We start from the raw sequence: 13,572 nt of genomic DNA, 5'->3' as shown, positions 1-13,572 counted from the left end.
GGGCGCCGCTGCCCCTCCCGCGGGCGCCATGGCTGGCGCGGCCGTGCTGCGCGTGCGGCGGAAGCGCGGCGGCCCCGAGCCGGCCGAGGCGCTGCTCCTCGCCTGCAAGCGGCGCCGGGCCGAGCCCGTGGGGACCGACCTCTTCAAGTTGGTGGCCACCGTGTCCTCCAAGGTATCGGGGCAGGCCGGGCGGGGCGAGGAGGCCGGACGGTGATCCTGGAGGGGTTCGGAAAGCAGCGGCTCTCTCCGGCTGCTCCTCGCGGGTCTTTCATGCTCCCCCGTGGATGCGGTGGTCTGGAGAATGGCCCGGCCCCGGGCAGCGCCTCCTGTCCCGGTAACCGCGGCCAGGCGGCTCCTCCTGCGCTGTGACGGCCGCGGGCCGGGCAGGAGCAGAGCTACGGGCCACACAGCACAGCTCCGGAACAAGCTGTGCTCAGCACTCGCTTTTCTGCACTTAGACACTGTTCTTCACTTGCAAACTACAGAACAGTCAACAAGTGAAGCTTCAATTTCTGCTGTGTGAGATGCTGAAGCTCAGCCTTACAAGGATAGCAACTACCATCCACCATCCAGCCTTTTATATTGAATAAGACTGTCTTATATGACTGGTCTGTCATGGGAAATGGTCTGCTCAGGACATTGTAAAGGACATTATGCCCTAAATTTAGGTCTGTTGCAGTCTTCCAAAGGCATGTGTTTTTGTTTGGAGAGCTATTCTGTACCACAAAGTTGTTTAAATTGAAACAGGATTTCTGTTCTATATCTTGTACTTTCCTTCTCTCATAACAAGAGAATATTATGATTGTTATGTTGCTTAAAGTAATAGTAGAAGTTACTTGAATGTTGTTGGAATTAATGGTACTGCAGTTCTTCATCCCTTCTAGGAAGGAGTATGACTTGCCACGATGATGTTATCTTTATATTCCTCCTCCTTTCTGTTTGTTTTTCCCAGAACGAACCAGTTCAGAAGTATGTTAAAGATGCCATCACACGAGACAAGGCAGCTCAAAGCCTGCATCCCTCTTTGGGAAGCACTCAGCGAATCCTTCAGGAGCTCCGTTCTGCCAAGCAGGCGAAAAGGAAGGAGAACCGGTACCGAGTGGTGTCTGGCCACCGGCCCGACTGCCCTGCCACGGCTGCGCCTGCCACGCACGGCAAGGCTGCGCCCCACGGGGACCGGTCAGAGTCTCAAACACAGCAAGATGCTTCACCAGAGGAGAGTGGTGCTGTCGATACGAGTTCAGAGTGCTGTGGGAAATTCCAGCTGTTTGATATTGTACAAGAAGAGGAGACAGTGGGAGATTCCAGTGTAACCACTGCAAACCCACAGGTCAGCTGTGAACTTAGTGTGCTTGAAGTACTTTGGTATCGCTGTTGAGTGGTACATGTGGGCATATTGCTGTGGGAGTTTGCTTGCACTGTAAGTATTCTATTTATTAGGAGCTTTAACTAGATTGCAAGTTGTAATGTTTCATGAGGATCCTAAGTGCACTAATGTTCAAACAGACAGTGTGTGGAGCTGCTGCTTGAGGAAGGGATTGTACCACCCTATTTTTTCTTTGCCCTGGTCTGGTGCATAAGCTCTTTTTTAATCTGAAAACTGTTTGCTGTAAATAAGATTTTGCATGACTTTAGTGGAAATACACATTTTTTTATTTTTTCTCAGCAGAAGACTGATCCAGATGCAATTCTCTGCAACGCAGTAGAGATGATCCGTGAGCGTTTAAATGTTTCTGAAGATGGTAAAAAAGAACACAGTGACAAAGATGATGAGTATGTTTATGACATCTACTATAAGGAAACATCAGCCCCTGATTGGATTGAAAATATCCTTTCTGTACAGCCCTATAGAGAAGAATATGAATGGGTAAGGGTGTGGAAAATCAATCTCTCTCAACTGAAAAGATCACAAATAAAAGATGTTTAAGGTCCTCCTATTAAAAGCTGCCATGCCAGGAAAGGTGCTTTAAGACAGACACTACATGTATGCTCAGTGACTTCTGTGTTAGACCTTTTCTAACTACCAGTCCCATATTCCTGCAGGTCCAAGGACATGACAAAATGGAAGGGATGGTGCTCATGTACTGAGAAGAATCTGTCTGGTTTCAAACTGCCAATTACATTTTGGCACACAAACTTGAGTAATTTATGTCTTGCTTGTGATTAGGAGGTAGCCATTAAAATGTCACTGTAACTATGACTGAATGAAGAGCAAGCAGGGGGGACGCACAACTTTTTCAGTATTTGGGGACCTGACTTTAATCTTCATTTGAGATATTTTTCATAAGCTGTTCTTCAGCAACTGTGGAAAAGGAAGTTTAATGTAAGGTGTAGTCTTGTGTTGAATAGTTCCTGTGATCAACAAACTTGTATACTGGGAGCTTGAAACTACTTTCTCTCTTCCTTGATCTGTTTCACTTCTGCTGAAGTGAGTAGGATTAAGTTAGACATTAATACTGAAATGCTGGAGTGGAATATGTACAGGGGTGACTTCAATGATTTTTCACCTAAAACAGATTTGAAGCATTATGGTGAATGCTGTGACAACTCAAATTCTTCTACAGTGTGCCCTGTGTCACTGCAGAATTCCTTCTGCCAGCCATCAATAAGTATTTCCTGGCTCTTTCTGATCTGTACAGTATTGCACAGGTGGTTGGAAACCCACTTAACATTCACTACAAATACAGACATTTAACATTATGTTTTGTGTTGGCATGCAGGTAAATGATGATCCTGGTCCAGAGGAAGTATATGAAGATGAAGATGATGAAAATGATGAAAGTAACTGGCGTAATGATTATCCTGAAGAAGATGAGTTCTTACCTGAGGAAGATGGAGAAAAAGGTACACCTGTCATAAATGCCATTTGCTTTCCTGCTGTGTGTGTATACATCCCCTCTTTTTTACATGCTATCCCTAAAAAAGCAACTGAACTGAGCACTGCTGGGGTAGTATTCTCCTCTTATAATGGTGAAATCTGCATAGAGGAGGATTTTCTTTCTTGGAACTAGAAGAGAAATTAGTGGTTTTGAATTGGGAATTCAAATTGGGAAGTCAAATTGAGGCTGCTGCAATTGCAAAGGTTTGCTTGCTTAGAGAAGGAATTCATGACTTGGGTCCACATGCTTGTGAAACAGTGCCTCTGCCTTCTGAGATCCCTACCCCCAGACTTAAAGCACAATTCAAACCTCAGCTCATACAGAAGTTGTTCAGACTTTGTTAGTTTCTCAAGAAGCTTAAACTAGTCTGATTAACTTGATTTTTCTAAGTAAAAAGAAGGGATAATCTAGAAGTGTTGATGCTTTCTCTACAGACTCTGAAGAGAGCTTCAGTGATGAAGACCAATGTTACAGGAGAAGAACATGGGATAAATATCGACAGGAGGTTCTGCAGGAATTTGGATATGATGAGATTGAAGATTTGGGTTCTGACTAACAACCTGGTATTGGAGATTAAATGTGTACTAAAGGTGAACAGCTGCTGCTGTAGGAGAATGTACTATCCAAGCAGCCAACTTCAGCTGGTGGATTTTAAACAGATGGGTGTGACTGTGGCCCCTTGACAACACAAATTTTTTTTCCAAGCACAGGATGCTCTAGGCTTTTAAACAGAATTTTCCACTCATTCCATGTGTTGAGATTTTAAAGGGACCTTTTATTTATTTTTGTTTTCCCAAAGCTGTATGCCTAAGAGTTTGTACCTGTAACAAATACACAGATATGGAGGTACTGTTGGCAGCAGCCCTTCTGGTCATGACTAATAAGTCAGGTTTCACAAGAAGATTGATGTGTCTACCCTGATGACAAGTGGAAGTCCTGGAAAAAGGTACCCTGTCCTACTGCTTTCTACTTCATTTGTTCTGAAGTGTCAAGTGACTTTCTTCACAAGTGTTTTGAGCATATGAAATGCCTTGACCTGTCCATTACTCTCCCCAGTAGTTTTACTGTTGAAGTAGAACAATGTGCATTTAAATTGTAAATAAATTATTTTTGACCACATTCTCTTTACTCATTTAAAGATCATAGAAGTTGGTACAGCTGGACCTAGGTCACCATTTTAACTTGCATTTGTACATCTTTAAAACAATTTCATTGTACTTGTTTGTACACAAAAGCATTTCAGCACACTCCTATTTGAGTCTGTAAAAAATGGCTAATAGGATTAGCTCTTAGCTGGCCAATGTCATTCTTGAACTGGAGGCTGCAGCAGTACTTAGGCAAATCAGTTTTGACTGGTAATGGCAAAGTAGTGGAGGAAAGGTATTTTTGTTTGCTTCAGAGAAAGCATGGCAGTACAAAAATCCAAATATCCTCACTATTATTCAAGTCACTGATGCAACTGTGGTGTGCCCTTTGAAGTGTGTATTGCTTCAGCCATAATATTGTAATTACAAGATTTAGTTCAACTTAAATGCACAAAACAATACATGTGGCCAAACTCAGGTCAACTGAGATAGACATTCTGAATTAAGGTAAAAATCTCAGGTATGTTTTAGAAGTACATCTCGCTTTGCAAGAAAAACAGGCTGGCTTCTTGCAGCCTCTTAATGCACCAAAATTCAGTATCAAAACTGTCCTGATTTTAGGCTTACACCTTTGAATTTCATAGACTATGAATTAGCATGTCTGTGCTGCAGTAGTACCTTTTACTTCTGTTTTTATTTCTAGTTTTATTCCCTGCTACTTAGCTGTCAAGATCTAGTGTCTGCCACAGGAAATCTGCTATAGAAGGAAGTAAAAATAAAGTGGTTTCTGTGAGGTTTTGGATGGTCACTTTCTAGTGAAGAGCAGTGAAATTTATAAAGGGAATTTTCTGACTGCTGAGGTAACTCACCTACTGTGTCTTCACTGAAACAGTTCACAAACAAACGCTTACAGGCTTCAAACTGAACATTTTAATTTTAGAAGTTTCATAAAACCTAACAGAAATTGGCAAAGTACTAAAAAGATAACAAGTACAAATCGACTATTAATCAAATCTTTAGTGCCAAGGTGCTTTGCTGATTAAATCCTTGCCACAGTCAGATACATTTTCATACAGCATACAGAATAAAGTGTTGAAGGGAGAAAGGTTGGCTCAGTCTATAAATAATGGAGCAGAACTTATCATTGGGGAAGAAAAACCAATGAAGTGTTTGTTGTGACCAGTTTTTTTCTGGGATAAGAACTGAGATAGTACAGCAAATCATTTCATGCAAACATCCATCAGAATTAAGCTGGAAATGAGTTGGTCTTTGGAGTCAAAGTGGGTTTAAGTCTAACTTAATAATGCACTACTTCACCACCTGGTTCTGCAGAAATCTAATTTGATCCATTAGCTCTTATCATTTTCGTACCAATTCTGAAGAAGAAACAGTATTGACACACTGCTTGTGTGAGTAGGTAATGAGTAGGTAATCATTATCCCATGAAAACCTGCCCTGAAAACATGCCACATTTTAGGATGTCACAAGGGCATGATCCATGCTGGAATCCATCTGCAAGTAAGAATATTTTCAGCATTTCTGAAAGACCACCACAGTTTTTCTGTGTCTTCCAGTTCTAGCTCTTCCCTTTCGTTGGTGTAATTTCTTTATTCTCCCTCCTGTTTCATGTAATGGCTTTAAACTTTAGTTTGATTTGTTTTCTAACTTCTTTTCTTCATTTGGGTCCATCTCTGTTAAAACACAGTAACAGAGCAGCTGCATGTTTCGTGTGACGACATCTGCACAGAAATTGGAGATAGATTAGAACAACAGCCACATATCTCACCTCTAATTGCAAAACACATCTGACTAATGAAAGCTGTCAGGAATGCTGTCTGCTCTTTAGGGAAACAAACAATAAAAGTTAATACAATAACTGTCCCACTCATTTTTTATTTAACAGATAGTATCTTAAGCTGTTCTGTACATATCCTAGGGTGTTTTGCTTCTTAGGCACCCTGACAAGTAACCAAAGTATTTTTTCTCTATAATTAAGAGTGTAAAATTGACAGAATAAAAAAAAGTAAAACTAACAGAACACAGGAAAAGCTACAAGATTACTGAGTATTTACATATATTCTGCTACTGCAGCACCACATCCTGCTTTCAGGGTAAGGTTCTGCTATAAACCCTTACCACATCCCTCATGGCTGTCTGACAGTAACAATAACAAAACAGCACTGATGGAGAAAAAATTGTATTTGTGTAATTTAACTGCTGTAATTCAACAGAAGGCAAAATTCTATTCTTTATTGATATAAAATCTATCTTCAAGTAACTGATTCAGTAAAGCTGGACAGTTTGTGCTACCAAGAATTTTTCACACTTTTTACAGTCATCAATCTTGGTTAAAATAAAGACTTTTTTTCTGATGTTTTGGCTATTGCTGAACAGTGTTTGCACAGTATCAAGGCTTGTTTTCTTTCCACTTTGCACTCCTGCAGGCAGCAGGATGGGAGAGGGCAGAAAGTTTGGCAGGAAGATGGCCAGAACAACTCACCCAAACTACGAAAAGGGCTATTTCATGCTATCTGATGTCATGCTCAGCAATAGAAATGGGTTGAGCAAGAAGTGTTTGCCTGAGGGAATGTCTTTCCATACAGCTGGAGACTGGCTGCACACTGGGCTGCCTGTGAAATTGCTCTTGCAGCAGCAGGGCTTTTTCCCCTCTTCACTTACTAAACTTTCTTTGACTTGATCAACAGGTCTTCCCACCTTTGTTCTTCCTATTCTGTAGCCCTCTTGCTGCGAGGGTGTTGGTGAGCCAGCGGCTCCCTGGGAATTCAGCTGGGGTGAGCCCACCACAAACCTTTCCATCAACAGACCAAGAGACATCTATTTACTTTTCTTCTTTCCTAACAACATCTCCAGCTAACAAAGAAACTTACCTATAATCTTGTTAATAAATTGAGGTCTCCTTGATGCAGGTAAATATACTCCCAAGAAAAAGAATGGAATTCCAGATAAAGCAATGGCAATTCCAATCACTGAATTTACAAAGTCTTTATAGAGTGGCACTACCACCAGAAATACTGTGCATAAACAGAATATTATTGGGAAAGCCAGACTCAGCTGCAGACAGAAAAAACAAAACACAAGGTTAATGAAATATTTATTGTCTATAGTTAAAACATTATGATACAGACTCTTCTCTCTGAAACCCAGTTTGTGAAATTCTCTGCTCTTCCTCTCATGTATCTGGCTATGTAGGACCATAAGCAAATTCCAGAATTATTCTTAACAGAACTGCTGCTAAAAACTGTAAAAGTAATCAAGTATGGTAAGTCTGCTGTGCTGACAGAAAGTGTATAGTGGCATGAAGTGTTTTTAGACAAAACCAGTAAAACGTGAGAAACAAGAATTACTGACTTTTTTGAGTATAGTATCAACTTAAAGTATGTGAAGGTTATTAGAGGATCAGGTATCATTGGAGCTAAATGTGGTCCACAGAGTTACTTAACTTGAGCATTTCCAATCAGAGATTGCTGCTGCTAGATAAAAGGCTAACTACTCTGTTAGGCTATTGAGACACTCTCCTGTGGGCAGACAGAAGGGGTACTTACTGAACTAGCATACAATAATAGGGTATACTGACACAACAATCTCTTGTTCTTACCTAGCAGACAAGCTAACTTTCACAGTACAACATCAAATGGAAACCATGCTTTGTGTCCTGATCAATCTGTAACCTTTAGAATTAACATTTATGGTCCAGATTTTAGACAGTACTTTTACATGACATGAAAGGCAGGGATTTTAAACAACTGTGTAATAAGTATTACCTTAAGAGGTCTTGGCCGATCTGGTTCTTTCCAACGTAGATATAACTGCCCAGCAATAGACAGACCAACAAAAAACCAGTAACTGAAGCTGAAGTAATTAATTAACTGGAAGACATCTTCCACACACAGGTAAATAAGGGTCATAAAACACTGTCAGAAAAGAACAAGAGTAAGAATTTAAACACAAAAGTTTGAAATTTACTATTTATGCTGGTTTTTGCCTTTAAGTAACCTCTTCTACTCCTTGGTATTTGGCATAATTTTATGCCTCAAAAAATCACTCCCTCAGCAATCACCTTGATGACAGTATATTTTGTCTCTTGTGAATGTTTTTAAGTTTTCCTTTAAATAATTCATATTCTTGTTCTGAAAAAGTTGTCTTAATTCATTGACTGAATCACAGTAAATTACATTCTGCTTCAGGGGACTTGGTTTCTCAGCACTGCATTTAGATGCAATAAGGATCTGAGAGAAGAACTTTGGGTTCTCAGAATTACTTAGTCTTGAGCAGCAGAAATCTTTTATATGCAATAATGTCAATTATTAGTTGCAGTTTCAATTGGCTGGAAATGCAATCCATTGTAATTCATGGTATACAGAACACAGTTCTTATGGCATGGCCTTCTGCTAAACTGATGTTCTGATTTCAGCATGAACTAGTTCTTTTATACTTGTTCTCATGCTATTTTTATACATATATATTTTTGTACATTTTTCTAGCCATGTTTTGAAGCTTCATTTTGGAGGAAGCTGTGCTGTGTGTCCCATCTAATCAGCTGAAAAGAAAAGAAGTAACAACTTGCATTGAAGAGAAGTGCTGGCACAGGTGTGAACCTCTTTACGTGGATCATAGACAACAGATCAGGAAGGTGACCTTCCCGAGATCCTACAAAAAATAGCCTGAAAAAAAGCAGTAAAACACATGTTGAGACCACAGGCAAGACAGAATATATTACAGAAAATCAAAGAATAACACCAGTCAAAATAAATATTTACAACACTGAATTTCAGCCCTTTAAACTGGAACCTGGATTCAACCCATCTTATGAAGATGTAATGTACAACAACCATTGATAGATAATCTTTTAGAAACGTGCTCTTAACAACCATTTTTTTAAAAGGTCATCCTACAGGTAAATAGACAACATCTACAGTAACTGAAACAAAATTCTGTTGTTTCACAAAATTATAAAAGCTAGCACTGAAAACATTCCAGCTAGGGGAAGAATAGTTTACAATGCCAAACAGAAGAGATTGCCAGGTCCCTAAAATGATGGTACTCAACTACATGTTCAAAATACATGTTCAAAAAACAAACACAGAGTTTTATTATCAACTGTTCTATATTGACTGCTTCACCAAATTATCATATTTCTTCTCAATAGAGGCATTGCAAATTCATTCAAAGCATAGGAAGAATATGAAAATGCCTGAATAAACCTATTTAAAACTTTTGCTAGTTACATCCACGACCAGTGCTCAAAGAAAAGGTTCTATACAGTATGCTAAGCTTTCTGATTGCAGCTTCACAGCAGTAGCAAGTTTTTTAGGTTTTTTCCAAGTAGAAAGTTTTAAAATACTAATTTTAAAAGGTCAGTAAGTTTTAGATAAAATACATTTGAAAATAAAAACTTACTAGAATTATTCTGTCAAGTAATACAGAAGGTAATGCAAACAATCAGAAGGCCTGAGGACTCATCACACAGACAAAATTTGTTTGATCTTATAATTATGCTCTGCATACACTCAAGAATGCTTTGGGGAAACAAGGAAGTGTTAAGGGTGTACATGCACACACAGAGGTTTACTTAGATCTGTTGTTTTATTGTGACTGTTCATTATAGGTTCAGTTAAAAAAGTATTTTTGCCTCTCTTGTAATAGATCAGCATAACAGTAACATGTAAAGAGACTTATCAGCATTTGTCAAACTGAAAGAGATATGCACTACCTTGATGATGCTAAAATTGAAGCATTAAGTCCACCAAAACAAGAAAAGGCTACAGCAAGGGGAATTGTCCAGCTGAATAGACCAAATACCTGGTCGGCAAATGCCTGATGAAAGGGAAAAGGAAATATGAAAATATCTGCATAAAGAATATGTAAAACAATGACATCAGAGCTTTTGTAATATGCTTGTATGGAAAAATAGTAACATAGTAAGGACAGTCCATAATGCAGCACAAAGAATCACACAGCTTTCTTATTTATTTATGGATTCTAAATAAGCACAAACTACTTTAGCCAAGCATCTAAAGTCATATTTTCTGCTCACAATAACAATGCTCACAAAGGAAAACAAAATGTTTTGAGAATTTTCTTCACAATCCTAGTATATTTTATTATCTAACTGACCTACAGAACACAAGTGGACATTCTTTGGATTACTATAAATATTACCTAACCAAGCAGGGAAGTGCCATATTGCAGTGAATAACCACAGCCAACATCACACCTACTCTTTATGGATACTGTTTTAGGAATTAACTTTATTATCCCTTTTTTTGCAGTTTCCTGAGCAACATTTTTTCCTTTAGCTCCACTGGCAGGGTCTCTGGGCTCTAATCTCACAACTTGGCAAATGACAGGGTAAGTGATCTTATCACTTCCTAAAAAGCTGATGTTGCTAGACAATACTGCAAGAAACTATGGTGACTGTGGTAGAGCTCTGAAAACAAGAAGTTAGGAGCATCAAAGTTTCACAGTAAGTGGTAAGAGCCACTGATTGACAGCAGTCTTGGATCTAAAACAAAAATGGGTAATAATTTGCAATATACTGTCCTGGTCTATTCTGATCAATCTCCTGGATGGAGAAAAAAGGGTAAGAGACTTAAGAGTAACAAACAACACAACTGAAACATGAAGAAATTTAATTCACGCAGACTGACAGGAATTCTAGCTCCCATCTTGGTCTGAGCATTGTACATATCAGGACATTAGCGTGAAGTTAGGCAGAAATCCCCTCATGCTGTGTTCAAAGGACATGGGTGGAAGCCTCCCTATCCATCCCAATTCTACCTACACATAACTAAATCACTTCCATGATTTCTTTTTCAGAAGCAAACTAAGAGTCATGGTATCAAAAGAATCATGTCTACATTAGACATTGTGAAGTCACTATTTAAGGAAACAGAAAGGTACATATTCAGTATGTATATGTAGTATTCAAACAAAGATTTGAACATTTTATACCTTAGCAAGTAGAAGTAATCTAAACCTTTTATGAACCTTTCTCTAAATCACTTTCTTATCTGTCTCTTCCTTTATAAATTTCAAGATCCTCAGATATGAAAAGCATAGATAGTAATTCAGCTTTCTGCAGGTTTGTCTATTATAAAAAATTTCTTCAGTTTTTAGTATTTTTAACACCTTGCCCTTGACCTCCCCTTCAACGCACTGGTCTTCATCATAATATTTATGAGCTAAGGAGCTCAATCAAAGGTGATAAACACTCAGAACTGGCCTTTATCTGTACTATATGAAATTACCTCTATTTAACAGTTGTCAAATTTTAATTTAAGTACTCCTGGAACCAGATCATCAAAAGCAGTGCACTACTGTTTTCTTAATGTTTTTGTAGGTCAAAAAAAGCCTAAAAGACTTAATATAGTTAGTTTGGGATTTTTTTTTGTTACGTGAGTGTTTGATTTCATGAGACAAAAACCTGTATATAATGTCAATCTTTAAGCTACAAGATGCTGAATAATTCCCTGACATAAACCAAGGCTTGGCCAGCTATAGTTTCCTGTTCTTTGTCTACATTGAGAAAGTGCTTTTTTCAGCACATTATCCAGGTTATGGGTCAGAATCCAACTCTGATGTGTACCATCATTAACACTAAAAAGCAGAATGTGTTCCATCCTTTTGTGTAATTTAGCTGAGCCTCAAAGGCAGACAGGATTTCCTGCTGCTAATGGACAATGCAAAAGCACATAATGATTTCAATGGAATCTTGCCTAAAGGCTCGAAGTCAATGCATTAACTGTGTCACCCTGGTTCTCCTGAAAGGAAGCTCTCATCCTGAGCTCTTCTATTTTATCCATCTTAGCACAGCCTCCCTCAAAATGGAGCTTCAATACAGGGGTGGAAAAATGCACACAGATTTCTAGATATTATAAAAAAACCCAAAAACATGAGAAAAGTATCAAAGAACTAGTCCATATATGTATTCTATTTCATGCTGAAATCAGAACATCAATTTAGCAGACCAGTCCATAAGAAATGTATGTAATACCATAAGAAATGTTCTATATGCCATGGATTACATTTTCAGAAACAGCAACTAATAATTGACATTATTGCATATGAAAGATTTCTGCTGCTCAAGACTAAATAATTCTGAGAACCCAAAGTGCTTCTCTCATATCCTTATTGCATCTAAATGCAGCTCTGAGAAACCCAGTCCCCTGAAGCAGAATGTAATTTATTGCAATTCAGTCAACGAACTAAGACAACTCCTCCAGAACAAGAATGAGGACAAGATGTAAACTCTAATAAGCAATTGTTGTAATATTTTAAAGGAATATTTAAATCTGAACTGCTGATTCTGAAGCCAAACAATAAGCAAAATTACCAGACACAAAACTGGAGGATTTTTTGTTTTAATATATAAAGTCGAGATACAGAACAAGATGTTAGAGAACTAAGATATTTAGTAAAATTGCCTAAAGGATAAGCATTTAGATAAGCAATATTAATAGCTGAAGCTAAAGAAGAGAGAAAAAAGACTAGGAATGTAATCCTATGCTGAAGGATACATACTAGCTAATATATCATTTGGAGAATTTTTCCCCCTCCAAAGGTATTCTTTGCAAGCATTTTCCATTTCCTTTTGAAACATCTGGTACTGGGCCAGTGTGAATGACAGATGCAGGACTAACTCAAAGGCTATTTCCATCCTGTAATGTGTATCCAACTGTTCTAGGATATACTAATATTGTTTCACACATCTTGGAGAACAACAATCATTCATATGAACAGTAAACCCCACAAATCATATACAGATCAAAATGCTACAGATTCAATGTATTCTGGATGCAGGCTATGTTCTACATCAACTGTTGATCCAGCTTGAAGCCTAAATAAGTGATTTCCCTAGAGCTGTACAAGTCAGAATCTTCAAAAGTGAGAGTAATGTAGAGACAACCTCTACCAAACATTGCCATTTCCAAGGTACTTTCCAATGCTGTAGTTGGGATTCCTCATACAGCAAAGGGTGGAGAAACTTCAAGAGCTAAACTTGAGCTGAGGCAATAAAAAAGCCTTTTCTAATTGAGAATCATCTAAAAAAAGTTCAGCTGGGTTTGCCAAGTAGATCTATCTGCCTGTAAAATGATCTTTCAGCAAAACAAAGTTGAAAGGTACCTAAAGTTTGACTAATCTATCTACTGATATCAACCAGCTTAACATGACCCTAAAGACCCACCTGCCCTATGGCAGGTGTTTTCTGACAGGGTTTTACCTTCATCTGTAAAAAAAAGCAGCCAAGTTCATTACTACTACTCAGACACCTGAGTACAAATTTATAAATCCTTCACTACCCTTCTTTCAACAGATGCCAAGAAATGTCTTCTCAAAAGCTCAGCTATAGTGTCTTGTGAACAAACGCAAAGATCTCCACAGTGTTTCTTGATAAAAGAGCTACTGATGTCTAAGTAAAAGCAGACACTGAACATTCACTGCATGCATTTCAGAGGATTATTTTGCATAAGAAAGCAGGGCAGAGAAAAGTACAACACAAAATCAAGTTATCAAGCACACACACTGATAAGAAGAGACTGCACAAAGCACCAAGTAGGGAAGGGAAGAGGGAAAAGTAAAAGAGTTAG

At 38.6% G+C, this 13,572-nt stretch overlaps 2 protein-coding genes across 8 annotated transcripts in view; one reads left to right on the top strand and one right to left on the bottom strand.

Moving 5' to 3' along the window:
* The first annotated feature begins 16 nt into the window (after window positions 1-16).
* Window positions 17-3,998, top strand: SLC7A6OS (solute carrier family 7 member 6 opposite strand). The gene is made up of 5 exons (XM_015639795.2): window positions 17-172; window positions 953-1,330; window positions 1,670-1,867; window positions 2,721-2,844; window positions 3,314-3,998. The coding sequence occupies exons 1-5, from the start codon at window positions 29-31 to the stop codon at window positions 3,433-3,435; spliced, it is 966 nt and encodes a 321-aa protein (XP_015495281.1). The 5' UTR covers window positions 17-28; the 3' UTR covers window positions 3,436-3,998.
* An 873-nt stretch (window positions 3,999-4,871) lies between these two features.
* Window positions 4,872-13,572, bottom strand: part of SLC7A6 (solute carrier family 7 member 6) — a 29,846-nt gene continuing 21,145 nt past the window's right edge. For 5 of the 7 annotated variants that reach the window (XM_015639787.3, XM_015639785.3, XM_015639789.3 and 2 more), the window contains 5 exons: window positions 9,696-9,799; window positions 8,550-8,646; window positions 7,747-7,896; window positions 6,853-7,036; window positions 4,872-5,703 (listed from right to left, as the gene is read on the bottom strand). In XM_015639787.3, coding sequence (XP_015495273.1) covers window positions 5,609-5,703; window positions 6,853-7,036; window positions 7,747-7,896; window positions 8,550-8,646; window positions 9,696-9,799 — 630 coding nt within the window. In that variant the 3' untranslated portion in view covers window positions 4,872-5,608. The remainder of the gene's footprint in view (window positions 5,704-6,852; window positions 7,037-7,746; window positions 7,897-8,549; window positions 8,647-9,695; window positions 9,800-13,572) is intronic. The other 2 variants (XM_015639791.3, XM_015639792.3) reach the window with 1 other exon arrangement.

The sequence above is a fragment of the Parus major genome, chromosome 11 (assembly GCF_001522545.3).
Source record: "Parus major isolate Abel chromosome 11, Parus_major1.1, whole genome shotgun sequence".
In the NCBI taxonomy this organism is placed as follows: domain Eukaryota; kingdom Metazoa; phylum Chordata; class Aves; order Passeriformes; family Paridae; genus Parus; species Parus major.
This window is presented reverse-complemented; position numbering and strand designations above follow the sequence as displayed.